Below are 27429 nucleotides of genomic sequence, written 5' to 3'. Positions count from 1 at the left end.
ATGGCTTAATGCACTACTGTAGTACCATGCCACGTTTGGTTTCCCAGTTGTTAAGGAATAGAAAGTTTGTACAAACTAATTATTATCTCCTGAGCTGACATTTCCAAAAATACACCAGCAGCCTGCAACATCCAGAGATAACAACAGCTAATCCACATAAGGTTATCATTGCCTTTGATTGAGTCACTGTATATAATCAGCTAAGCAGGAACAGAGCTGTTCCTGAGGGACTGGCTGTACTGGCTAAAGCAGTGGCCAAGGCAGGTCTCAGCACACATCCACTTGCAATGGAACATTACAGGGCTGCCATGGTGCTGGGGGGAGTTGGAGATGCTCTGGGCTACAGGAACTCCATGTGGGAGAACTGCCCTTCAGGTGTGATGATTCTAGAAGAACTGAAAGTTCTAGGTGGATTGGAAAGCATTACATTAACAGAGGACAACTGGCCAGTCAGTGATGATACAGTTATGCACATTGTAACAGCAGAGGCACTCATATCCGGTAAGAATTGAGTAAGCGTTTGACGTTTTATTACAATGCAGTTCTGAAGGAGTGCTGCACTGTTGGATGTGTAACCCTGAACGAGTACTGCGCTGTTGGAAGTGTAACCCTGTGGGAGTGCTGCACTGTTGGAAGTGTAACCTGAAGAAGTACTGCGCTGTTAGAAGTGTAACCCTGAAGGAGTACTGCGCTGTTGGAAGTCTAGCCCTGAAGAAGTACAGCACTGTTGGAATGGTAAACCAGAAGGAATACTGCGCTGTTGGAAACGTAACCCTGAAGGAGTACTGCATGGTTGGAGGAGTAGCCCTGAAGGAGGACTGTGCTGTTGGAAGTGCAGTCGGGTAGGAGTATTGGGCTTTGCACATGTAGCCCTGATGGAGTAATGCGCGTTGCAAGTATAGCTCTGAAGGAGTGCTGCGCTGTTGGAGGTGCAGCTCTGAAGGAGTGCTGCAGTATAGGATTTGTAGCCCTGAAGGAGTACTGCGCTGTTGGAACTGCAGCCCGGAAGGTAAACTGCACTGTTGCAAGTGTAGACCTGAAGAAGTACTGCACTGTTGGAAGTGCAACCTGAAGGGATGCTGCGCTGTTGGAAGTGTAACCCTGAAGGAATACTGTGCTGTTGGAAATATAGCACTGAAGGAGTACTGCAGTGTGGAAGTGTAGCCCTTACAGAGTACTGCGCTTTTGGACGTGTAACGATGAAGGAGTATTGCACTGTTGGACGTGTAACCTTGAAGAAGTACTGCGCTGTTGGAAGTGTAACCCTGAAGGAATACTGTGCTGTTGGAAATATAGCACTGAAGGAGTACTGCAGTGTGGAAGTGTAGCCCTTACAGAGTACTGCGCTTTTGGACGTGTAACGATGAAGGAGTATTGCACTGTTGGACGTGTAACCTTGAAGGAGTACTGCGCTGTTGGAAGTGTAGCCCTGAAGGAGTACTGCGCTGTTGGAAGTGTTGCCCTGAAGGAGTACTGCACTTTTGGAAGTGTAGCCCTGAGGAGTACTGGGCTGTTGGACGTGTAGACCTGAAGGAGTACTGGGCTGTTGGAAGTGTAGCCGTGAAGGAGTACTGCATTTATGGAAGTGTAGCCCTGAAGGAGTACTGCACTGTTGGAAGTGTAGCCCAGAAGGAGTGCTGCGTTGTTGGAAGTATAGCCCTGAAGGTATACTACGCTGTTGGAAGTCTAGCCCTGAAGGAGTACAACTCTGGTGGAAGTGTAGACATGAAGGAGTACTGCGCTGTTGGAAGTGTAGCCCTGAAGGAGTACTGCACTGTTGGATCTGTACCTCTGACGGAGTACTGCGCTGTTGGAAGTGTAGACTGGAAGGAGGAATGCGCTGTTGGAAGTATAGCCCGGAAGGAGTACAACTCTGGTGGAAGTGTAAACATGAAGAAGCACTGCGCTGTTGGAAGTGTAGCCCAGAAGGTGTACTGCGCTGTTGGAAGTGGAGACTGGAAGGAGTACTGCACTTTTGGAACTATAGCCCTGAAGGAACACTGCGCTGTTGGAAGTGTAGCCTTGATGGAGTACTGCGCTGGTTGGAAGTGTAGTCCTGAAGGAGTACAGCGCTGTTGGATGTGTTGTCCGGAAGGAATACTGCGCTGTTGGAAGTGTAACCCTGAGAGGGGACTGCTCTGTTGGAAGTGTAACCCTGAAGGAGTACTGCGCTGGTTGGAAGTGTAGTCCTGAATGAGTACAGCGCTGTTGGATGTGTTGTCCGGAAGGAATACTGTGCTGTTGGAAGTGTAGCCGGAAAGAATACTGTGCTGTTGGAAGGATAGCCCTGAAGGTGTACTGCGCTGTTGGAAGTGTAGCCCGGAAGGAGTACAACTCTGTTGGAAGTGTAGCCCAGAAGGAGTACAGCGCTGTTGGAAGTGTAACCCTGAGAGGGGACTGCTCTGTTGGAAGTGTAACCCTGAAGGAGTACTGCGCTGGTTGGAAGTGTAGTCCTGAAGGAGTACAGCGCTGTTGGATGTGTTGTCCGGAAGGAATACTGTGCTGTTGGAAGTGTAGCCGGAAAGAGTACTGCGCTGTTGGAAGGATAGCCCTGAAGGTGTACTGCGCTGTTGGAAGTGTAGCCCTGATGGGTTACTGCGCTGTTGGAAGTGTAACCCTGAAGGAGTACAGCGCTGTTGGAAGTGTAACCCTGAAGGAGTACTGCGCTGGTTGGAAGTGTAGTCCTGAAGGAGTACTGCGCTGTTGGAAATGTAGCCCAGGAGTACTGCGTTGTTGGAAGTGTAGCCCTGAAGGTGTACTGTGCTGTTGGAAGTGTAGCCCAGAAGGAGTACTACACTGTTGGAAGTCTAGCCCTGAAGGAGTACAACTCTGGTGGAAGTGTAGACATGAAGGAGTACTGCGCTGTGGGAAGTGTAGCCCAGAAGGAGTACTGCGCTGTTGGATCTGTAGCTCTGACGGAGTACTGCGCTGTTGGAAGTGTAGACTGGAAGGAGGAATGCGCTGTTGGAAGTATAGCCCTGAAGATGTACTGCACTGTTGGAAGTGTAACCTTGAGGGGGTACTGCGCTGTTGGAAGTGTAACCCTGAAGGCATACTGCGCTGTTGGAAGTGAGCCCTGAAAGAGTACGGCATTGTTGGAGGTGTAGCGCTGAAGGAGTTCTGCTCTGATAGAAGTGTAACCCTGAAGGAGTACAGCGCTATTGGAGGTGTAGCCCTGAAGGAGTACTGCGCTGTTGAAAGTGTTGCCCTGAAGGAGTACTGCACTTTTGGAAGTGTAGACTTGAAGGAGGACTGCGCTGTTGTATGTGTAGCCCTGAAGGAGTACTGTGCTATTGGAGGTGTAGCATGGTAGCAGTACTGCGCTGTTGGAACTGTAACCCTGAAGGAGTACTGCGCTGTTGGAAGTGTAACCCTGAAGGCATACTGCGCTGTTGGAGGTGTAGCCCTGAAGGAGTACTGCGCTGTTGGAAGTGTAGCCCTGAAGGAGTACTGTGATGGTTGGAAGTGTAGTCCTGAAGGAGTACAGCTCTGTTGGAAGTGTAGCCCAGAAGGAATACTGCGCTGTTGGAAGTGTAGTCCGGAAGGAATACTGCGCTGTTGGAAGAATAGCTCTGAAGGTGTACTGCGCTGTTGGAAGTATAGCCCTGAAGGAGTACTGCACTATTGGAGTTGTAGTCCGGTAGGAGTGCTGCACTGTTGGAAGTGTCGCCCTTACAGTGTACTGCTCTGTTGGACGTGTAACGCTGAAGGAGTACTGCGCTGTTGGAAGTGTAGCACTGAAGGAATACTGCACTGTTGGAAGTGTAGCACTGAAGGAATACTGCGCTGTTGGAAGTGTTGCCCTGAAGGAATACTGCGCAGTTGGAAGTGTAGCCCTGAAGGACTACTGTGCTGTTGGAAGTGGAACCCTGAAGGAGTACTGCGCTGTTGGAAGTGTAGCCCTGAAGGAGTACTGCGCTGTTGGAAGTGTATTCCTGAAGGACTACTGCGCTGTTGGATGTGTAGCCCTGAAGGAGTACTGCGCTGTTGGAAGTGGAACCCTGAGGGAGTACTGCGCTGTTGGAAGTGTTGCCCTGAAGGAGTACTGCACTTTTGGAAATGTAGCCCTGAAGGAGTACTGCTCTGTTGGAAGTGTAATCCTGAAGGAGTACTGCGCTGTTGGAAGTGTAGTCCTGAAGGATTACTGCGCTGTTGGAAGTGTAACCCTGAAGGAGTACTGCACTTTTGGAAGAGTAGCCCTGAAGGAGACCTGCACCTTTGGAAGTTTAGCCCTTACAGAGTACTGCGCTAATGGACGTGTAACGCTGAAGGAGTATTGCGATGTTGGAAGAGTTGAAGGAGTACTGCGCTGTTGGTAGTGTAGCCCTGAAGGAATACTGTGCTGTTGGATGTGTAGCATTGAAGGAGTACTGCGCTGTTGGAAGTGCAGCCCAGAAGGAGTACTGCATTGTTGGAAGTGTAGCCGGGAAGTAGTACTGCGCTGTTGGATCTGTAGTTCTGAAGGAGTACTGCGCTGTTGGAAGTGTAGACTGGAAGGAGTACTGTGCTGTTGGAAGTGTAATCCTGAAGGAGTACTGTGCTGGTAAAATGGGCAGTCCTGAAGGAGTACTGCGCTGTTGGAAATGTAGCCCAGAAGGAGTACTGCCTTGTTGGACGTGTAGCCCTGAAGGTGTATTGCGCTGTTGGAAGTGTAGCTCTGAAGGAGTACTGCGCTGTTGGAAGTGTAACCCTGAGGGAGTACTGCGTTGGTGGAAGTGTAGCCCTGAAGGAGTTCTGCACTCATAGAAGTGTCTTCGTGAAGGAGAACTGTGCTGTTGGAAGTGCAATCCTGAAGGAGTACTGCGCTATTGGAAGTGTAGCCCTGATGGAGTACTGCACTGTTGGAAGTGTAACCCTGACGGAGGACTGCGCTGTTGGAAGTGTAGCTTTGAAGGAATACTGCACTTATGGAAGTGTAGCCTTGAAAGAGTACGGCGTTGTTGAAAGTGTAACCCTGAAGCAGTGCTGCGCTATAGTAAGAATACCCCTGAAGGAGTCCTGCACTTTTGTAAGTTTAGCCCTTACAGAGTACTGCGCTGTTGGACGTGTAATGCTGAAGGAGTATTGCGCCGTTTGAAGAGTACCCCTGATGGAGGACTGCGTTGTTGGACATGTAACCCTGAAGTAGTTCTGCGCTGTTGGAACTGCAGCCCAGAAGGAGAAATGCGCATTTGGAAGTGAAACCCGGAAGGAGTACTGTGCTGTTGGAAGTGTTGCCCTGAAGGAGTACTGCACTGTTGCAATTGTAACCCTGAAGGAGTACTGCGCTGTTGGAAGTGTTGCCCTGAAGGAGTACTGCACTTTTGGAAGTGTAGCCCTGAAGGAGTACTGCTCTGTTGGAAGTGTCGCCCTGAATGAATACTGCGCTGTTGGAAGTGTAGCCCTGAAGGAATACTGCGCTGTTGGAAGTGTAGCCCTGAAGGAGTACTGCTCTGTTGGAAGTGTAATCCTGAAGGAATACTGCACTGTTGGAAGTGTAGCCTTGAAGGAGTACTGCGCTGTTGGAAGTGTAGCCCTGATGGAGTACTGCACTGTTGGAAGTGTAGTCCTGAAGGATTACTGCGCTGTTGGAAGTGTAGTACTGAAGGAGTACTGCGCTGTTGAATATGTAACCCTGAAGGCATACAGCGCTGTTGGAGGTGTAGCCCTGAAGGAGTACTGCGCTGTTGGAAGTGTAGCCCTGAAGGAGTACTGCGCTGTTGGAAGAGTAACCCTGAAGGAGTACTGCGCTGAAGGAAGTGTTGCCCTGAAGGAGTACTGCACTTTTCGAAGTGTAGCCTTGAAAGAGTACTGCGCTATTGGAAGTGTAGCCCTGAAGGAGTCCTGCGCTGTTGCAAGTGTAGCCCTGATGGAATACTGCGCTGTTGGAAGAGTTGCCCTGAAGGAATACTGCGCTGTTGGAAGTGTAGCCCTGAAGGAGTACTGTGCTGTTGGAAGTGAAACCCTGAGGGAGTACTGCGCTGTTGGAAGTGTAACCCTGAGGGAGTACTGCATTGTTGGAAGTGTAGCCCTGAAGGAGTTCTGCACTGATAGAAGTGTATTCCTGAAGGAGTACTGTGCTGTTGAAAGTGCTACCCTGAGGGTGTACTGTGCTGTTGGATGTGTAGTCCTGAAGGAGTACTGCGCTGTTGGATGTGTAGCCCTGAAGGAGTACTGCGCGATTGGAAGTGTAACCCTGAAGGAGTCCTGCACTTTTGGAAGTGTAGCCCTTACAGAGTACTGCGCTTTTGGACGTGTAACGATGAAGGAGTATTGCACTGTTGGACGTGTAACCTTGAAGGAGTGCTGTGCTGTTGGAACTGCAGCCCAGAAGGTGTAATGCGCTGTTGGAAGTGTAGCCCTGAAGGAGTACTGCGCTGTTGGAAGTGTTGCCCTGAAGGAGTACTGCACTTTTGGAAGTGTAGCCCTGAGGAGTACTGGGCTGTTGGACGTGTAGACCTGAAGGAGTACTGCGCTGTTGGAAGTGTAGCCCTGAAGGAGTACTGCACTTATGGAAGTGTAGCCCTGAAGGAGTACTGCGCTGTTGGAAGTGTAGCCTTGAAGGAGTGCTGCACTGTTGGAAGTGTAGTCCTGAGGAGTACTGCGCTGTTGAACATGTAACCCTGAAGGAGTACGGCACTATTGGATTTGTAGCCCGGTAGGAGTGCTGCGCTGTTGTAAGTGTAACCCTGAAGGAGTACAGCGCTGTTGGAAGTGTAGCCCTGAAGGAGTACTGCACTGTTGGAAGTGTAATCCTGAAGGAATACTGCACTGTTGGAAGTGTAGCCCTGAAGGAGTACTGCACTTTTGGAAGTGTAGCCGTGAAGGAGTACTGCGCTGTTGGAATTGTTGCCCTGAAGGAGTACTGCGCTGTTGGAAGAGTAACCCTGAAGGAGAACAGCACTTTTGGAAGCGTAGCCCTGAGGGAGTACTGCAGTTTTGGAAGTGTAGCCCTGAAGGACTACAGCGCTGTTGGAAGTGTAGCCCTGAAGGAGTGCTGTGCTGTTGGAAGTGTAAACCTGAAGGAGTACTACCCTGTTGGAAGTGTAGCTCTGAAGGAGTATTGCGCGGTTGGAAGTGAAACCCTGAAGGAATACTGCGCTGTTGTAAGTGTAGCCCAGAAGGAGTGCTGCGCTGTTGGAAGAGTAACCCTGAAGGAGTACTGCACTTTTGGAAGTGTAGCCTTGAAGGGGTACTTTGCTGTTGGAAGCGTAGCTCGGAAGGAGTACTGCGCTGCTGTTAGTGTAGCCCTGAAGTAGGACTGCACTGTTGGAAGTGTAAACCTGAAGGAGTACTGCGCTGTTGGAAGTGTATCCCTGATGGAGTACTGCGCTGTTGGACGTGTAACCCTGAAGGAGTACTGTGCTATTGGAGGTGTAGCATGGTAGCAGTACTGCGCTGTTGGAAGTGTAGCCCTGAAGGAGTACTGCGCTGTTGGAAGTGTAGCCCTGAAGGAGTACTGTGATGGTTGGAAGTGTAGTCCTGAAGGAGTACAGCTCTGTTGGAAGTGTAGCCCAGAAGGAATACTGCGCTGTTGGAAGTGTAGTCCGGAAGGAATACTGCGCTGTTGGAAGAATAGCTCTGAAGGTGTACTGCGCTGTTGGAAGTATAGCCCTGAAGGAGTACTGCACTATTGGAGTTGTAGTCCGGTAGGAGTGCTGCACTGTTGGAAGTGTCGCCCTTACAGTGTACTGCTCTGTTGGACGTGTAACGCTGAAGGAGTACTGCGCTGTTGGAAGTGTAGCACTGAAGGAATACTGCACTGTTGGAAGTGTAGCACTGAAGGAATACTGCGCTGTTGGAAGTGTTGCCCTGAAGGAATACTGCGCAGTTGGAAGTGTAGCCCTGAAGGACTACTGTGCTGTTGGAAGTGGAACCCTGAAGGAGTACTGCGCTGTTGGAAGTGTTGCCCTGAAGGAGTACTGCGCTGTTGGAAGTGTAGCCCTGAAGGAGTACTGCGCTGTTGGAAGTGTATTCCTGAAGGACTACTGCGCTGTTGGATGTGTAGTCCTGAAGGAGTACTGCGCTGTTGGAAGTGGAACCCTGAGGGAGTACTGCGCTGTTGGAAGTGTTGCCCTGAAGGAGTACTGCACTTTTGGAAATGTAGCCCTGAAGGAGTACTGCTCTGTTGGAAGTGTAATCCTGAAGGAGTACTGCGCTGTTGGAAGTGTAGTCCTGAAGGATTACTGCGCTGTTGGAAGTGTAACCCTGAAGGAGTACTGCACTTTTGGAAGAGTAGCCCTGAAGGAGACCTGCACCTTTGGAAGTTTAGCCCTTACAGAGTACTGCGCTTTTGGACGTGTAACGATGAAGGAGTATTGCACTGTTGGACGTGTAACCTTGAAGGAGTGCTGTGCTGTTGGAACTGCAGCCCAGAAGGTGTAATGCGCTGTTGGAAGTGTAGCCCTGAAGGAGTACTGCGCTGTTGGAAGTGTTGCCCTGAAGGAGTACTGCACTTTTGGAAGTGTAGCCCTGAGGAGTACTGGGCTGTTGGACGTGTAGACCTGAAGGAGTACTGCGCTGTTGGAAGTGTAGCCCTGAAGGAGTACTGCACTTATGGAAGTGTAGCCCTGAAGGAGTACTGCGCTGTTGGAAGTGTAGCCTTGAAGGAGTGCTGCACTGTTGGAAGTGTAGTCCTGAGGAGTACTGCGCTGTTGAACATGTAACCCTGAAGGAGTACGGCACTATTGGATTTGTAGCCCGGTAGGAGTGCTGCGCTGTTGTAAGTGTAACCCTGAAGGAGTACAGCGCTGTTGGAAGTGTAGCCCTGAAGGAGTACTGCACTGTTGGAAGTGTAATCCTGAAGGAATACTGCACTGTTGGAAGTGTAGCCCTGAAGGAGTACTGCACTTTTGGAAGTGTAGCCTTGAAGGAGTACTGCGCTGTTGGAATTGTTGCCCTGAAGGAGTACTGCGCTGTTGGAAGAGTAACCCTGAAGGAGAACAGCACTTTTGGAAGCGTAGCCCTGAGGGAGTACTGCAGTTTTGGAAGTGTAGCCCTGAAGGACTACAGCGCTGTTGGAAGTGTAGCCCTGAAGGAGTGCTGTGCTGTTGGAAGTGTAAACCTGAAGGAGTACTACCCTGTTGGAAGTGTAGCTCTGAAGGAGTATTGCGCGGTTGGAAGTGAAACCCTGAAGGAATACTGCGCTGTTGTAAGTGTAGCCCAGAAGGAGTGCTGCGCTGTTGGAAGAGTAACCCTGAAGGAGTACTGCACTTTTGGAAGTGTAGCCTTGAAGGGGTACTTTGCTGTTGGAAGCGTAGCTCGGAAGGAGTACTGCGCTGCTGTTAGTGTAGCCCTGAAGTAGGACTGCACTGTTGGAAGTGTAAACCTGAAGGAGTACTGCGCTGTTGGAAGTGTATCCCTGATGGAGTACTGCGCTGTTGGACGTGTAACCCTGAAGGAGTACTGTGCTATTGGAGGTGTAGCATGGTAGCAGTACTGCGCTGTTGGAAGTGTAGCCCTGAAGGAGTACTGCGCTGTTGGAAGTGTAGCCCTGAAGGAGTACTGTGATGGTTGGAAGTGTAGTCCTGAAGGAGTACAGCTCTGTTGGAAGTGTAGCCCAGAAGGAATACTGCGCTGTTGGAAGTGTAGTCCGGAAGGAATACTGCGCTGTTGGAAGAATAGCTCTGAAGGTGTACTGCGCTGTTGGAAGTATAGCCCTGAAGGAGTACTGCACTATTGGAGTTGTAGTCCGGTAGGAGTGCTGCACTGTTGGAAGTGTCGCCCTTACAGTGTACTGCTCTGTTGGACGTGTAACGCTGAAGGAGTACTGCGCTGTTGGAAGTGTAGCACTGAAGGAATACTGCACTGTTGGAAGTGTAGCACTGAAGGAATACTGCGCTGTTGGAAGTGTTGCCCTGAAGGAATACTGCGCAGTTGGAAGTGTAGCCCTGAAGGACTACTGTGCTGTTGGAAGTGGAACCCTGAAGGAGTACTGCGCTGTTGGAAGTGTTGCCCTGAAGGAGTACTGCGCTGTTGGAAGTGTAGCCCTGAAGGAGTACTGCGCTGTTGGAAGTGTATTCCTGAAGGACTACTGCGCTGTTGGATGTGTAGTCCTGAAGGAGTACTGCGCTGTTGGAAGTGGAACCCTGAGGGAGTACTGCGCTGTTGGAAGTGTTGCCCTGAAGGAGTACTGCACTTTTGGAAATGTAGCCCTGAAGGAGTACTGCTCTGTTGGAAGTGTAATCCTGAAGGAGTACTGCGCTGTTGGAAGTGTAGTCCTGAAGGATTACTGCGCTGTTGGAAGTGTAACCCTGAAGGAGTACTGCACTTTTGGAAGAGTAGCCCTGAAGGAGACCTGCACCTTTGGAAGTTTAGCCCTTACAGAGTACTGCGCTAATGGACGTGTAACGCTGAAGGAGTATTGCGATGTTGGAAGAGTTGAAGGAGTACTGCGCTGTTGGTAGTGTAGCCCTGAAGGAATACTGTGCTGTTGGATGTGTAGCATTGAAGGAGTACTGCGCTGTTGGAAGTGCAGCCCAGAAGGAGTACTGCATTGTTGGAAGTGTAGCCGGGAAGTAGTACTGCGCTGTTGGATCTGTAGTTCTGAAGGAGTACTGCGCTGTTGGAAGTGTAGACTGGAAGGAGTACTGTGCTGTTGGAAGTGTAATCCTGAAGGAGTACTGTGCTGGTAAAATGGGCAGTCCTGAAGGAGTACTGCGCTGTTGGAAATGTAGCCCAGAAGGAGTACTGCCTTGTTGGACGTGTAGCCCTGAAGGTGTATTGCGCTGTTGGAAGTGTAGCTCTGAAGGAGTACTGCGCTGTTGGAAGTGTAACCCTGAGGGAGTACTGCGTTGGTGGAAGTGTAGCCCTGAAGGAGTTCTGCACTCATAGAAGTGTCTTCGTGAAGGAGAACTGTGCTGTTGGAAGTGCAATCCTGAAGGAGTACTGCGCTATTGGAAGTGTAGCCCTGATGGAGTACTGCACTGTTGGAAGTGTAACCCTGACGGAGGACTGCGCTGTTGGAAGTGTAGCTTTGAAGGAATACTGCACTTATGGAAGTGTAGCCTTGAAAGAGTACGGCGTTGTTGAAAGTGTAACCCTGAAGCAGTGCTGCGCTATAGTAAGAATACCCCTGAAGGAGTCCTGCACTTTTGTAAGTTTAGCCCTTACAGAGTACTGCGCTGTTGGACGTGTAATGCTGAAGGAGTATTGCGCCGTTTGAAGAGTACCCCTGATGGAGGACTGCGTTGTTGGACATGTAACCCTGAAGTAGTTCTGCGCTGTTGGAACTGCAGCCCAGAAGGAGAAATGCGCATTTGGAAGTGAAACCCGGAAGGAGTACTGTGCTGTTGGAAGTGTTGCCCTGAAGGAGTACTGCACTGTTGCAATTGTAACCCTGAAGGAGTACTGCGCTGTTGGAAGTGTTGCCCTGAAGGAGTACTGCACTTTTGGAAGTGTAGCCCTGAAGGAGTACTGCTCTGTTGGAAGTGTCGCCCTGAATGAATACTGCGCTGTTGGAAGTGTAGCCCTGAAGGAATACTGCGCTGTTGGAAGTGTAGCCCTGAAGGAGTACTGCTCTGTTGGAAGTGTAATCCTGAAGGAATACTGCACTGTTGGAAGTGTAGCCTTGAAGGAGTACTGCGCTGTTGGAAGTGTAGCCCTGATGGAGTACTGCACTGTTGGAAGTGTAGTCCTGAAGGATTACTGCGCTGTTGGAAGTGTAGTACTGAAGGAGTACTGCGCTGTTGAATATGTAACCCTGAAGGCATACAGCGCTGTTGGAGGTGTAGCCCTGAAGGAGTACTGCGCTGTTGGAAGTGTAGCCCTGAAGGAGTACTGCGCTGTTGGAAGAGTAACCCTGAAGGAGTACTGCGCTGAAGGAAGTGTTGCCCTGAAGGAGTACTGCACTTTTTGAAGTGTAGCCTTGAAAGAGTACTGCGCTATTGGAAGTGTAGCCCTGAAGGAGTCCTGCGCTGTTGCAAGTGTAGCCCTGATGGAATACTGCGCTGTTGGAAGAGTTGCCCTGAAGGAATACTGCGCTGTTGGAAGTGTAGCCCTGAAGGAGTACTGTGCTGTTGGAAGTGAAACCCTGAGGGAGTACTGCGCTGTTGGAAGTGTAACCCTGAGGGAGTACTGCATTGTTGGAAGTGTAGCCCTGAAGGAGTTCTGCACTGATAGAAGTGTATTCCTGAAGGAGTACTGTGCTGTTGAAAGTGCTACCCTGAGGGTGTACTGTGCTGTTGGATGTGTAGTCCTGAAGGAGTACTGCGCTGTTGGATGTGTAGCCCTGAAGGAGTACTGCGCGATTGGAAGTGTAACCCTGAAGGAGTCCTGCACTTTTGGAAGTGTAGCCCTTACAGAGTACTGCGCTTTTGGACGTGTAACGATGAAGGAGTATTGCACTGTTGGACGTGTAACCTTGAAGGAGTGCTGTGCTGTTGGAACTGCAGCCCAGAAGGTGTAATGCGCTGTTGGAAGTGTAGCCCTGAAGGAGTACTGCGCTGTTGGAAGTGTTGCCCTGAAGGAGTACTGCACTTTTGGAAGTGTAGCCCTGAGGAGTACTGGGCTGTTGGACGTGTAGACCTGAAGGAGTACTGCGCTGTTGGAAGTGTAGCCCTGAAGGAGTACTGCACTTATGGAAGTGTAGCCCTGAAGGAGTACTGCGCTGTTGGAAGTGTAGCCTTGAAGGAGTGCTGCACTGTTGGAAGTGTAGTCCTGAGGAGTACTGCGCTGTTGAACATGTAACCCTGAAGGAGTACGGCACTATTGGATTTGTAGCCCGGTAGGAGTGCTGCGCTGTTGTAAGTGTAACCCTGAAGGAGTACAGCGCTGTTGGAAGTGTAGCCCTGAAGGAGTACTGCACTGTTGGAAGTGTAATCCTGAAGGAATACTGCACTGTTGGAAGTGTAGCCCTGAAGGAGTACTGCACTTTTGGAAGTGTAGCCTTGAAGGAGTACTGCGCTGTTGGAATTGTTGCCCTGAAGGAGTACTGCGCTGTTGGAAGAGTAACCCTGAAGGAGAACAGCACTTTTGGAAGCGTAGCCCTGAGGGAGTACTGCAGTTTTGGAAGTGTAGCCCTGAAGGACTACAGCGCTGTTGGAAGTGTAGCCCTGAAGGAGTGCTGTGCTGTTGGAAGTGTAAACCTGAAGGAGTACTACCCTGTTGGAAGTGTAGCTCTGAAGGAGTATTGCGCGGTTGGAAGTGAAACCCTGAAGGAATACTGCGCTGTTGTAAGTGTAGCCCAGAAGGAGTGCTGCGCTGTTGGAAGAGTAACCCTGAAGGAGTACTGCACTTTTGGAAGTGTAGCCTTGAAGGGGTACTTTGCTGTTGGAAGCGTAGCTCGGAAGGAGTACTGCGCTGCTGTTAGTGTAGCCCTGAAGTAGGACTGCACTGTTGGAAGTGTAAACCTGAAGGAGTACTGCGCTGTTGGAAGTGTATCCCTGATGGAGTACTGCGCTGTTGGACGTGTAACCCTGAAGGAGTACTGTGCTATTGGAGGTGTAGCATGGTAGCAGTACTGCGCTGTTGGAAGTGTAGCCCTGAAGGAGTACTGCGCTGTTGGAAGTGTAGCCCTGAAGGAGTACTGTGATGGTTGGAAGTGTAGTCCTGAAGGAGTACAGCTCTGTTGGAAGTGTAGCCCAGAAGGAATACTGCGCTGTTGGAAGTGTAGTCCGGAAGGAATACTGCGCTGTTGGAAGAATAGCTCTGAAGGTGTACTGCGCTGTTGGAAGTATAGCCCTGAAGGAGTACTGCACTATTGGAGTTGTAGTCCGGTAGGAGTGCTGCACTGTTGGAAGTGTCGCCCTTACAGTGTACTGCTCTGTTGGACGTGTAACGCTGAAGGAGTACTGCGCTGTTGGAAGTGTAGCACTGAAGGAATACTGCACTGTTGGAAGTGTAGCACTGAAGGAATACTGCGCTGTTGGAAGTGTTGCCCTGAAGGAATACTGCGCAGTTGGAAGTGTAGCCCTGAAGGACTACTGTGCTGTTGGAAGTGGAACCCTGAAGGAGTACTGCGCTGTTGGAAGTGTTGCCCTGAAGGAGTACTGCGCTGTTGGAAGTGTATTCCTGAAGGAGTACTGCGCTGTTGGATGTGTAGCCCTGAAGGAGTACTGCGCTGTTGGAAGTGGAACCCTGAGGGAGTACTGCGCTGTTGGAAGTGTTGCCCTGAAGGAGTACTGCACTTTTGGAAATGTAGCCCTGAAGGAGTACTGCTCTGTTGGAAGTGTAATCCTGAAGGAGTACTGCGCTGTTGGAAGTGTAGTCCTGAAGGATTACTGCGCTGTTGGAAGTGTAACCCTGAAGGAGTACTGCACTTTTGGAAGAGTAGCCCTGAAGGAGACCTGCACCTTTGGAAGTTTAGCCCTTACAGAGTACTGCGCTAATGGACGTGTAACGCTGAAGGAGTATTGCGATGTTGGAAGAGTTGAAGGAGTACTGCGCTGTTGGAAGTGTAGCACTGAAGGAATACTGCACTGTTGGAAGTGTTGCCCTGAAGGAGTACTGCGCAGTTGGAAGTGGAACCCTGAAGGACTACTGTGCTGTTGGAAGTGGAACCCTGAAGGAGTACTGCGCTGTTGGAAGTGTAGCACTGAAGGAATACTGCGCTGTTGGAAGTGTTGCCCTGAAGGAATACTGCGCAGTTGGAAGTGTAGCCCTGAAGGACTACTGCGCTGTTGGAAGTGTATCCCTGAAGGAGTACTGCGCTGTTGGATGTGTAGCCCTGAAGGAGTACTGCGCTGTTGGAAGTGGAACCCTGAGGGAGTACTGCGCTGTTGGAAGTGTTGCCCTGAAGGAGTACTGCACTTTTGGAAATGTAGCCCTGAAGGAGTACTGCTCTGTTGGAAGTGTAGTCCTGAAGGATTACTGCGCTGTTGGAAGTGTAGTACTGAAGGAGTACTGCGCTGTTGAATATGTAACCCTGAAGGAGTCCTGCTCTGTTGGATGTGTAGCCCTGAAGGAGTACTGCACTTTTGGAAGTGTAGCCTTGAAGGAGTACTGCGCTGTTGGAAGAGTAGCCCTGAAGGAGACCTGCACCTTTGGAAGTTTAGCCCTTACAGAGTACTGCGCTAATGGACGTGTAACGCTGAAGGAGTATTGCGATGTTGGAAGAGTTGAAGGAGTACTGCGCTGTTGGTAGTGTAGCCCTGAAGGAATACTGTGCTGTTGGATGTGTAGTCCTGAAGGAGTACTGCGCTGTTGGAAGAGTTGCCCTGAAGGAGTACTGCTCTGTTGGAAGTGTAATCCTGAAGGAATACTGCACTGTTGGAAGTGTAGCCTTGAAGGAGTACTGCGCTGTTGGAAGTGTAGCCCTGATGGAGTACTGCACTGTTGGAAGTGTAGTCCTGAAGGATTACTGCGCTGTTGGAAGTGTAGTACTGAAGGAGTACTGCGCTGTTGAATATGTAACCCTGAAGGCATACAGCGCTGTTGGAGGTGTAGCCCTGAAGGAGTACTGCGCTGTTGGAAGTGTAGCCCTGAAGGAGTACTGCGCTGTTGGAAGAGTAACCCTGAAGGAGTACTGCGCTGAAGGAAGTGTTGCCCTGAAGGAGTACTGCACTTTTCGAAGTGTAGCCTTGAAAGAGTACTGCGCTATTGGAAGTGTAGCCCTGAAGGAGTCCTGCGCTGTTGCAAGTGTAGCCCTGATGGAATACTGCGCTGTTGGAAGAGTTGCCCTGAAGGAATACTGCGCTGTTGGAAGTGTAGCCCTGAAGGAGTACTGTGCTGTTGGAAGTGAAACCCTGAGGGAGTACTGCGCTGTTGGAAGTGTAACCCTGAGGGAGTACTGCATTGTTGGAAGTGTAGCCCTGAAGGAGTTCTGCACTGATAGAAGTGTATTCCTGAAGGAGTACTGTGCTGTTGAAAGTGCTACCCTGAGGGTGTACTGTGCTGTTGGATGTGTAGTCCTGAAGGAGTACTGCGCTGTTGGATGTGTAGCCCTGAAGGATTACTGCGCGATTGGAAGTGTAACCCTGAAGGAGTCCTGCACTTTTGGAAGTGTAGCCCTTACAGAGTACTGCGCTTTTGGACGTGTAACGATGAAGGAGTATTGCACTGTTGGACGTGTAACCTTGAAGGAGTGCTGTGCTGTTGGAACTGCAGCCCAGAAGGTGTAATGCGCTGTTGGAAGTGTAGCCCTGAAGGAGTACTGCGCTGTTGGAAGTGTTGCCCTGAAGGAGTACTGCACTTTTGGAAGTGTAGCCCTGAGGAGTACTGGGCTGTTGGACGTGTAGACCTGAAGGAGTACTGCGCTGTTGGAAGTGTAGCCCTGAAGGAGTACTGCACTTATGGAAGTGTAGCCCTGAAGGAGTACTGCGCTGTTGGAAGTGTAGCCTTGAAGGAGTGCTGCACTGTTGGAAGTGTAGTCCTGAGGAGTACTGCGCTGTTGAACATGTAACCCTGAAGGAGTACGGCACTATTGGATTTGTAGCCCGGTAGGAGTGCCTGCGCTGTTGTAAGTGTAACCCTGAAGGAGTACAGCGCTGTTGGAAGTGTAGCCCTGAAGGAGTACTGCACTGTTGGAAGTGTAATCCTGAAGGAATACTGCACTGTTGGAAGTGTAGCCCTGAAGGAGTACTGCACTTTTGGAAGTGTAGCCTTGAAGGAGTACTGCGCTGTTGGAATTGTTGCCCTGAAGGAGTACTGCGCTGTTGGAAGAGTAACCCTGAAGGAGAACAGCACTTTTGGAAGCGTAGCCCTGAGGGAGTACTGCAGTTTTGGAAGTGTAGCCCTGAAGGACTACAGCGCTGTTGGAAGTGTAGCCCTGAAGGAGTGCTGTGCTGTTGGAAGTGTAAACCTGAAGGAGTACTACCCTGTTGGAAGTGTAGCTCTGAAGGAGTATTGCGCGGTTGGAAGTGAAACCCTGAAGGAATACTGCGCTGTTGTAAGTGTAGCCCAGAAGGAGTGCTGCGCTGTTGGAAGAGTAACCCTGAAGGAGTACTGCACTTTTGGAAGTGTAGCCTTGAAGGGGTACTTTGCTGTTGGAAGCGTAGCTCGGAAGGAGTACTGCGCTGCTGTTAGTGTAGCCCTGAAGTAGGACTGCACTGTTGGAAGTGTAAACCTGAAGGAGTACTGCGCTGTTGGAAGTGTATCCCTGATGGAGTACTGCGCTGTTGGACGTGTAACCCTGAAGGAGTACTGTGCTATTGGAGGTGTAGCATGGTAGCAGTACTGCGCTGTTGGAAGTGTAGCCCTGAAGGAGTACTGCGCTGTTGGAAGTGTAGCCCTGAAGGAGTACTGTGATGGTTGGAAGTGTAGTCCTGAAGGAGTACAGCTCTGTTGGAAGTGTAGCCCAGAAGGAATACTGCGCTGTTGGAAGTGTAGTCCGGAAGGAATACTGCGCTGTTGGAAGAATAGCTCTGAAGGTGTACTGCGCTGTTGGAAGTATAGCCCTGAAGGAGTACTGCACTATTGGAGTTGTAGTCCGGTAGGAGTGCTGCACTGTTGGAAGTGTCGCCCTTACAGTGTACTGCTCTGTTGGACGTGTAACGCTGAAGGAGTACTGCGCTGTTGGAAGTGTAGCACTGAAGGAATACTGCGCTGTTGGAAGTGTAGCACTGAAGGAATACTGCGCTGTTGGAAGTGTTGCCCTGAAGGAATACTGCGCAGTTGGAAGTGTAGCCCTGAAGGACTACTGTGCTGTTGGAAGTGGAACCCTGAAGGAGTACTGCGCTGTTGGAAGTGTAGCCCTGAAGGAGTACTGCGCTGTTGGAAGTGTATTCCTGAAGGACTACTGCGCTGTTGGATGTGTAGTCCTGAAGGAGTACTGCGCTGTTGGAAGTGGAACCCTGAGGGAGTACTGCGCTGTTGGAAGTGTTGCCCTGAAGGAGTACTGCACTTTTGGAAATGTAGCCCTGAAGGAGTACTGCTCTGTTGGAAGTGTAATCCTGAAGGAGTACTGCGCTGTTGGAAGTGTAGTCCTGAAGGATTACTGCGCTGTTGGAAGTGTAACCCTGAAGGAGTACTGCACTTTTGGAAGAGTAGCCCTGAAGGAGACCTGCACCTTTGGAAGTTTAGCCCTTACAGAGTACTGCGCTAATGGACGTGTAACGCTGAAGGAGTATTGCGATGTTGGAAGAGTTGAAGGAGTACTGCGCTGTTGGAAGTGTAGCACTGAAGGAATACTGCACTGTTGGAAGTGTTGCCCTGAAGGAGTACTGCGCAGTTGGAAGTGGAACCCTGAAGGACTACTGTGCTGTTGGAAGTGGAACCCTGAAGGAGTACTGCGCTGTTGGAAGTGTAGCACTGAAGGAATACTGCGCTGTTGGAAGTGTTGCCCTGAAGGAATACTGCGCAGTTGGAAGTGTAGCCCTGAAGGACTACTGCGCTGTTGGAAGTGTAGCCCTGAAGGAGTACTGCGCTGTTGGATGTGTAGCCCTGAAGGAGTACTGCGCTGTTGGAAGTGGAACCCTGAGGGAGTACTGCGCTGTTGGAAGTGTTGCCCTGAAGGAGTACTGCACTTTTGGAAATGTAGCCCTGAAGGAGTACTGCTCTGTTGGAAGTGTAGTCCTGAAGGATTACTGCGCTGTTGGAAGTGTAGTACTGAAGGAGTACTGCGCTGTTGAATATGTAACCCTGAAGGAGTCCTGCTCTGTTGGATGTGTAGCCCTGAAGGAGTACTGCACTTTTGGAAGTGTAGCCTTGAAGGAGTACTGCGCTGTTGGAAGAGTAGCCCTGAAGGAGACCTGCACCTTTGGAAGTTTAGCCCTTACAGAGTACTGCGCTAATGGACGTGTAACGCTGAAGGAGTATTGCGATGTTGGAAGAGTTGAAGGAGTACTGCGCTGTTGGTAGTGTAGCCCTGAAGGAATACTGTGCTGTTGGATGTGTAGTCCTGAAGGAGTACTGCGCTGTTGGAAGAGTTGCCCTGAAGGAGTACTGCTCTGTTGGAAGTGTAATCCTGAAGGAATACTGCACTGTTGGAAGTGTAGCCTTGAAGGAGTACTGCGCTGTTGGAAGTGTAGCCCTGATGGAGTACTGCACTGTTGGAAGTGTAGTCCTGAAGGATTACTGCGCTGTTGGAAGTGTAGTACTGAAGGAGTACTGCGCTGTTGAATATGTAACCCTGAAGGCATACTGCGCTGTTGGAAGTGTAGCCCTGAAGGAGTACTGCGCTGTTGGAAGAGTAACCCTGAAGGAATACTGCGCTGAAGGAAGTGTTGCCCTGAAGGAGTACTGCACTTTTCGAAGTGTAGCCTTGAAAGAGTACTGCGCTATTGGAAGTGTAGCCCTGAAGGAGTCCTGCGCTGTTGGAAGTGTAGCCCTGATGGAATACTGCGCTGTTGGAAGAGTTGCCCTGAAGGAATACTGCGCTGTTGGAAGTGTAGCCCTGAAGGAGTACTGTGCTGTTGGAAGTGAAACCCTGAGGGAGTACTGCGCTGTTGGAAGTGTAACCCTGAGGGAGTACTGCATTGTTGGAAGTGTAGCCCTGAAGGAGTTCTGCACTGATAGAAGTGTATTCCTGAAGGAGTACTGTGCTGTTGAAAGTGCTACCCTGAGGGTGTACTGTGCTGTTGGATGTGTAGTCCTGAAGGAGTACTGCGCTGTTGGAAGTGTATCCCTGATGGAGTACTGAGCTGTTGGACGTGTAACCCTGAAGGAGTCCTGCACTTTTGGAAGTGTAGCCCTTACAGAGTACTGCGCCTTTGGACATGTAACGATGAAGGAGTATTGCACTGTTGGACGTGTAACCTTGAAGGAGTGCTGTGCTGTTGGAACTGCAGCCCAGAAGGTGTAATGCGCTGTTGGAAGTGTAGCCCTGAAGGAGTACTGCGCTGTTGGAAGTGTTGCCCTGAAGGAGTACTGCACTTATGGAAGTGTAGCCCTGAAGGAGTACTGCGCTGTTGGAAGTGTAGCCTTGAAGGAGTGCTGCACTGTTGGAAGTGTAGTCCTGAGGAGTACTGCGCTGTTGAACATGTAACCCTGAAGGAGTACAGCACTATTGGATTTGTAGCCCGGTAGGAGTGCTGCGCTGTTGTAAGTGTAACCCTGAAGGAGTACAGCGCTGTTGGAAGTGTAGCCCTGAAGGAGTACTGCACTGTTGGAACTGTAATCCTGAAGGAATACTGCACTGTTGGAAGTGTAGCCCTGAAGGAGTACTGCACTTTTGGAAGTGTAGCCTTGAAGGAGTACTGCGCTGTTGGAATTGTTGCCCTGAAGGAGTACTGCGCTGTTGGATGTGTAGCCCGGAAGGAGTACTGCGCTGTTGGAAGAGTAACCCTGAAGGAGAACAGCACTTTTGGAAGCGTAGCCCTGAGGGAGTACTGCAGTTTTGGAAGTGTAGCACTGAAGGAGTACTGCGCTGTTGGAAGTGTAGCCCTGAAGGAGTACTGCGCTGTTGGAAGTGTAGCCCTGAAGGAGTACTGCGATGTTGGAAGTGTAGCCCTGAATGAATACTGCGCTTTTGGAAGTGTTGTCCTGAAGGAGTACTGCACTTTTGGAAGTGTAGCCTTGAAGGTGTGCTGCGCTGTTGGAAGTGTAACCCTGAAGGAGTGCTGTGCTGTTGGAAGTGTAAACCTGAAGGAGTACTACCCTGTTGGAAGTGTAGCTCTGAAGGAGTATTGCGCGGTTGGAAGTGAAACCCTGAAGGAGTACTGCGCTGTTGGAAGAGTAACCCTGAAGGAGTACTGCACTTTTGGAAGTGTAGCCTTGAAGGGGTACTTTGCTGTTGGAAGCGTAGCTCGGAAGGAGTACTGCGCTGCTGTTAGTGTAGCCCTGAAGTAGGACTGCACTGTTGGAAGTGTAAACCTGAAGGAGTACTGCGCTGTTGGAAGTGTATCCCTGATGGAGTACTGCGCTGTTGGACGTGTAACCCTGAAGGAGTACTGCGCGATTGGAAGTGTAACCCTGAAGGAGTACTGCGCTGTTGGAAGTGTCGCCCTGAAGCAGTACTGCGCTGTTGTAACAATACCCCTGAAGGAGTCCTGCACTTTAGGAAGTTTAGCCCTTACAGAGTACTGCGCTGTTGGATGTGTAACGATAAAGGAGTATTGCACTGTTGGACATGTAACCTTGAAGGAGTGCTGTGCTGTTGGAACTGGCAGCCCAGAAGGTGTAATGCGCTGTTGGAAGTGTAACCCTGAAGGAGTTCTACACTGATAGAAGTGTATCCCTGAAAGAGTACTGCGCTGTTGGAAGTGTAGCCCTGAAGCAGTGCTGCGCTGTTGTAACAATACCCCTGAAGGAGTCCTGCACTTTTGGACGTTTAGCCCTTACAGAGTACTGTGCGGTTGGACGTGTAACGCTGAAGGAGTATTGTGCTGTTGGTAGTGTAACCCTGATGGAGCACTGCACTGTTGGACGTGTAACCTTAAAGGAGTGCTGTGCTGTTGGAACTGCAGCCCAGAAGGATTAATGCGCTTTTGGAAGTGGAGCCCTGAAGGAGTACTGCTCTGTTGGATGTGTAGACCTGAAGGAGTACTGCGCTATTGGAGGTGTAGCCCTGAAGGAGTACTGCGCTGTTGGAAGTGTAACCCTGAAGTTGTTCTGCGCTGTTGGAAGTATAGCCTTGAAGGAATACTGCACTGTTGGAAGTGTAACCCTGAAGGAGTTCTGCGCTGATAGAAGTGTATCCCTGAAGCAGTACTGCGCTGTTGTAAGAATACCCCTGAAGGAGTCCTGCACTTTTGGAAGTTTAGCCCTTACAGAGTACTGCGCTGTTGGACGTGTAATGCTGAAGGAGTATTGCGCCGTTGGAAGTGTACCCCTGATGGAGGACTGCGCTGTTGGACGTGTAACCCTGAAGGAGTGCTGTGCTGTTGGAGTTGTCGCCCGGTGGGAGTGCTGCGCTGTTGTAAGTGCAACCCTGAAGGAGTACTGCGCTGTTGGAAGTGTCGCCCTGAAGGAGTACTGCATTTTTGGAAGTGTAGCCTTGAAGGAGTACTGCGCTGTTGGAAGTGTTCCCCTGAAGGAGTACTGCACTTTTGGAAGTGTTGCCCTGAAGGAGTACTGCACTTTTGGAAGTGTAGCCTTGAAGGAGTACTGCGCGGTTGGATGTGTAGTCCTGAAGTAGTATTGCGCTTTGGATGTGTAGTCCTGAAGGAGTACTGCCCTATTGGAGTTGTAGCCCGGTAGGAGTGCTGCGCTGTTGGAAGTGTAACCCTGAAGTAATACTGCACTGTTGGAAGTGTAGCCCTGAAGGAGTACTGCGCTGTTGGAAGAGTAACCCCGAAGGAGTACAGCACTTTTGGAAGTGTAGCTCTGAGGGAGTACTGCGCTGTTGGAAGTGTAACCCTGAGGGAGTACTGCGTTGTTGGAAGTGTAGCCCTGAAGGAGTTCTGCACTGATAGAAGTGTAGCCCTGAAGGAGTACTGTGATGTTGGAAGTGTAACCCTGAATGAATACTGCACTGTTGGAAGTGTTGTCCTGAAGGAGTACTGCACTTTTGGAAGTGTAGACTTGAAGGTGTACTGCGCGGTTGGACGTGTACTCCTGAAGGAGTCCTGCACTGTTGGATGTGTTGCCTTGAAGGAGTACTGCGCTGTTGGAAGTGTAGGCCTGAAGGAGTACTGCACTTTTGGAAGTGTAGCCCTGAAGGAGTACTGCGCTGTAGGAAGTGAAAATCTGACAGAGGACTGCGCTGTTGAAAGGCTAAGCCTGAGGAAGTACTGCACTGTTGGAAGTGTAACCCTGAAGGCATACTGCGCTGTCGGAAATCTAATCCTGAGGGAGAACTGTGTTGTTGGAAGTGTAGGCCTGATGGAGGACTGCGCTGCGCGCTGCTGGAAGAGTACCATTGAGGGAGTACTGCACTGTTGGAAGTGTACCCCTGAAGGAGTATTGCGCTGTTGGAAGTGTAACCCTGAAGTAGTACTGCACTGTTGGAAGTGGAACCCATGAAGGAGTACTGCGCTGTTGGAAGTGTAGCGCTGAAGGAGACCTGCGCTGTTGGATGTGTAGCCCTATAGGAGTACTGCGCTGTTGGAAGAGTAACCCTGAAGGAGTACAGCACTGTTGGAAGTGTAGCATTGAAGGAGTACTGCGCGGTTGGATGTGTAGTCCTGAAGGAGTACTGCGCTGTTGGTAGTGTAACCCTGAAGGAGTACAGCACTGTTGGAAGTGTAGCATTGAAGGAGTACTGCGCGGTTGGATGTGTAGTCCTGAAGGAGTACTGCGCTGTTGGTAGTGTAACCCTGAAGGAGTACTGCGCTGTTGAAACTGCAGCCCAGAAGGAGTAATGCGCTTTTGGAAGTGTAGCCCTGAAGGAGTACTGCGCTGTTGGAAGTGTAGCCCTGAAGGAGTACTGCGCTGTTGGAAGTGTAACCCTGAAGTAGTACTGCACTTTTGAAACTGCAGCCCAGAAGGAGTAATGCGCTTTTGGAAGTGTAGCCCTGAAGGAGTACTGCGCTGTTGGAAGTGTAGCCCTGAAGGAGTACTGCGCTGTTGGAAGTGGAACCCATGAAGGAGTACTGCGCTGTTGGAAGTGTAGCATTGAAGGAGTACTGCGCGGTTGGATGTGTAGCCCTGAAGGAGTACTGCACTATTGGAGGTGTAGCCCTAGGAGTGCTGCACTGTTGGAAGTGTAACCCTGAAGGAGTACAGTGCTGTTGGAAGTGTAGCCCTGAAGGAGTACAGCACTATTGGAGTTGTAGCCCGGTCGGAGTGCTGCACTGTTGGAAGGGTAACCCTGAAGGAGTACAGTGCTGTTGGAAGTGTAGCCTTGAAGGAGTACTGTGCTGTTGAATGTGTAACCCAGAAGTGGTACTGCACTGGTGGAACTGCAGCCCAGAAGGAGTACTGCGCTATTGGAAGTGTAACCCTGAAGGATTACAGCGCTGTTTAAAGTGTTGTCCTGAAGGAGTACTGCACTGTTGGGTGTGTTGCCCTGAAGGAATACTGCCCTGTTGGGTGTGTTGCCCTGAAGGAGTACTGCGCTGTTGGAAGTGTTGCCCTGAGGGAGTACTGCACTTTTGGAAGTGTAGCATTGAAGGAGTACTGCGCTGTTGGAAGCATAGCCCTGAAGGAGTACTGCGCTGTTGGAAGTGTAGCCCTGAAGGAGTACTGCGATGTTGGAAGTGTAGCCCTGAAGGAGTACTGCGCTGTTGGTAGTGTAACCCTGAAGGAGGGCTGCGCTGTTGGAAGTGTAGCCCTGAAGGAGTACTGTGCTTTTGGAAGTCTAGCCCTGAAGGAGTACTGCGCTATTGGAAGTGTAGCCTTGAAGGAGTACTGCGCTGTTGGAAGTGCAGTCCTGAAGGAATACTGCGCTGTTGGAAGTGCAGCCCTGGAGGAGTACTGCACTGTTGGAAGTGTAGCCCTGAAGGAGTACTGTGCTGTTGGAAGTGTAGCCCTGAAGGAGTACTGTGCTGTTGGAAGTGTAGCCCTGAAGGAATACTGCACTAATGGAGTTGTAGCTCGGTAGGAGTGCTGCACTGTTGGAAGTGTAGCCCTGAAGGAGTAATGCGCTTTTGGAAGTGTAGCCCTGAAGGAGTGCTGCACTGTTGGAAGTGTAGCCATGAAGGAGTACTGCGCTGTTGGAAGTGTAGCCCTGAAGGAGTACTGCGATGTTGGAAGTGTAGCCCTGAAGGAGTACTGCGCTGTTGGAAGTGTAGCCCTGAAGGAGTCCTGCGCTGTTGGAAGTGTAGCCCTGATGGAGTACTGCGCTTTTGGAAGTCTAGCCCTGAAGGAGTACTGCGCTGTTGGAAGTGTAGCCTTGAAGGAGTACTGCGCTGTTGGAAGTGCAGCCCTGGAGGAGTACTGCGATTTTGGAAGTGCAGCCCTGAAGGAGTGCTGCACTGTTGGAAGTGTAGCCCTGAAGTAATACTGCGCTGTTGGAAGTGTAGCCCTGAAGGAGTACTGTGCTGTTGGAAGTGTAGCCCTGAAGGAGTACTGCGCTGTTTGAAGAGTAACCCCGAAGGAGTACAGCACTTTTGGAAGTGTAGCCCTGAGGGAGTACTGTGCTGTTGGAAGTGTAGCCCTGAGGGAGTACTGCGCTGTTGGTAGTGTAACCCTGAAGGAGGGCTGCGCTGTTTAAAGTGCAACCATGAACAAGGACTGCGCTGTTGGACGTGTAGCCCTGAAGGAGTACTGTGCTTTTGGAAGCGTAGCCCTGAAGGAGTACTGCGTTGTTGGAAGTGTAATCCTGTAGAAGTACTGCGCTGTTGGAACTACAGCCCAGAAGGAGTAATGCGCTTTTGGAAGTGTAGCCCTGAAGGAGTACTGCGCTGTTGAACGTGTAACCTTAAAGGAGTGCTGTGCTGTTCGAAGTGTAGTCCTGAAGGAATACTGCGCTATTGGAAGTGTTGCCCTGAAGGAGTACTGCACTTTTGGAAGTGTAGCATTGAAGGAGTACTGCGCTGTTGGAAGCATAGCCCTGAAGGAGTACTGCGCTGTTGGAAGTGTAGCCCTGAAGGACTACTGCGCTGTTGGTAGTGTAATCCTGAAGGAGGGCTGCGCTGTTTAAAGTGCAACCATGAACAAGGACTGCGCTGTTGGAAGTGTAGCCCTGAAGGAGTACTGCACTTTTGGAAGTGTAGCCTTGAAGGAGTACTGCACTTTTGGAAGTGTTGCCCTGAAGGAGTACTGCACTTTTGGAAGTGTAGCCTTGAAGGAGTAATGTGCTGTTGGAAGTGTAACCCTGAAGGCATACTGCGCTGTTGGAAGTGTAACCCTGAGGGAGTACTGCGTTGTCGGAAGTGTAGCCCTGAAGGAGTTCTGCACTGATAGAAGTGTAGCCCTGAAGGAGTACTGTGATGTTGGAAGTGTAACCCTGAATGAATACTGGGCTGTTGGAAGTGTCGCCCTGAAGCAGTACTGCGCTGTTGTAAGAATAACCCTGAAGGAGTCCTGCACTTTAGGAAGTTTAGCCCTTACAGAGTACTGCGCTGTTGGATGTGTAACGATGAAGGAGTATTGCACTGTTGGACATGTAACCTTGAAGGAGTGCTGTGCTGTTGGAACTGCAGCCCAGAAGGTGTAATGCGCTGTTGGAAGTGTAACCCTGAGGGAGTACTGCACTGTTGGATATGTAGCCCTGAAGGAGTACTGCGCGATTGGAAGTGTAACCCTGAAAGAGTACTGCGCTGTTGGAAGTGTAGCCCTGAAGCAGTGCTGCGCTGTTGTAACAATACCCCTGAAGGAGTCCTGCACTTTTGGAAGTTTAGCCCTTACAGAGTACTGCGCTGTTGGACGTGAAACGCTGAAGGAGTATTGCGCCGTTGGAAGTGTACCCCTGATGGAGGACTGCGCTGCGCGCTGCTGGAAGAGTACCATTGAAGGAGTACTGCACTGTTGGAAGTGTACCCCTGAAGGAGTATTGCGCTGTTTGAAGTGTAACCCTGAAGTAGTACTGCACTGTTGAAACTGCAGCCCAGAAGGAGTAATGCGCTTTTGGAAGTGTAGCCCTGAAGGAGTACTGCGCTGTTGGAAGTGTAGCCCTGAAGGAGTACTGCGCTGTTGGAAGTGGAACCCATGAAGGAGTACTGCGCTGTTGGATGTGTAGCCCTATAGGAGTACTGCACTGTTGGAAGAGTAACCCTGAAGGAGTACAGCACTGTTGGAAGTGTAGCATTGAAGGAGTACTGCGCGGTTGGATGTGTAGCCCTGAAGGAGTACTGCACTATTGGAGGTGTAGCCCGGTAGGAGTGCTGCACTGTTGGAAGTGTAACCCTGAAGGAGTACAGTGCTGTTGGAAGTGTAGCCCTGAAGGAGTACTACGTTGTTGGAAGTGTAGCCCTGAAGGAGACCTGCAATAATAGAAGTGTATCCATGCAGGAGTACTGCACTGTTGGAAGTGTAACCCTGAAGGAGTACTGCGCTGTTGGAACTGCAGCCCAGAAGGAGTAATGTGCTGTTGGAATGTAACCCTGAAGGAGTACTGCGCTGTTGGAAGTGTAGGCCTGAAGGAGTACTGCACTGTTGGAACTGCACCCCAGAATGAGTAGGGGGCTTTTGGAAGTGTAACCCTGAAGGAGTACTGCGTTGTTGGAACTGCACCCCAGAATGAGTAGGGGGCTTTTGGAAGTGTAACCCTGAAGGAGTACTGCGCTGTTGGAACTGCAGCCCAGAAGGAGTAATGCGCTTTTGGAAGTGTAGCCCTTACAGAGTACTGCGCTGTTGGAAGTGTAGCCCTGAAGGAGTACTGCAGTGTTGGAACTGCACCCCAGAATGAGTAGGGGGATTTTGGAAGTATAGCCATGAAGGAGTACTGCGCTGTTGGAAATGTAGCCCTGAAGGAGTACTGCACTTTTGGAAGTTTAGCCCTTACAGAGTACTGCGCTGTTGGACGTGTAATGCTGAAGGAGTATTGCTCCGTTGGAAGTGTACCCCTGATGGAGGACTGCGCTGTTGGAAGCGTAGCCCTGATGGAGTATTGCGCTGTTGGAAGTGTAGCCCTGATGGAGTATTGCGCTGTTGGAAGTGTAGCCCTGAAGGAATACTGCACTAATGGAGTTGTAGCTCGGTAGGAGTGCTGCAATGTTGGAAGTGTAGCCCTGAAGGACTACTGCGCTGTTGGAACTGAAGCCCAGAAGGAGTAACGCGCTTTTGGAAGTGTAGCCATGAAGGAGTATTGCG

The 27429-nt window shown here is 50.6% G+C and overlaps 1 protein-coding gene across 1 annotated transcript in view; it reads left to right on the top strand.

The window, feature by feature from the left end:
* Positions 1-287: 287 nt before the first annotated feature.
* The window catches only part of adprhl1 (ADP-ribosylhydrolase like 1), a 148849-nt gene continuing 121707 nt past the window's right edge, over positions 288-27429 (top strand). The window contains exon 1 of the mRNA XM_060832879.1: positions 288-501. Within this exon, the coding sequence (XP_060688862.1) occupies positions 288-501 (214 nt within the window). The remainder of the gene's footprint in view (positions 502-27429) is intronic.

This window comes from Hemiscyllium ocellatum, chromosome 12 (genome assembly GCF_020745735.1).
Source record: "Hemiscyllium ocellatum isolate sHemOce1 chromosome 12, sHemOce1.pat.X.cur, whole genome shotgun sequence".
NCBI classification, from domain to species: Eukaryota; Metazoa; Chordata; class Chondrichthyes; order Orectolobiformes; family Hemiscylliidae; genus Hemiscyllium; species Hemiscyllium ocellatum.
The sequence above is the reverse complement of the archived record's forward strand: the minus strand, read 5'-3'. Positions and strand labels throughout refer to the sequence as shown.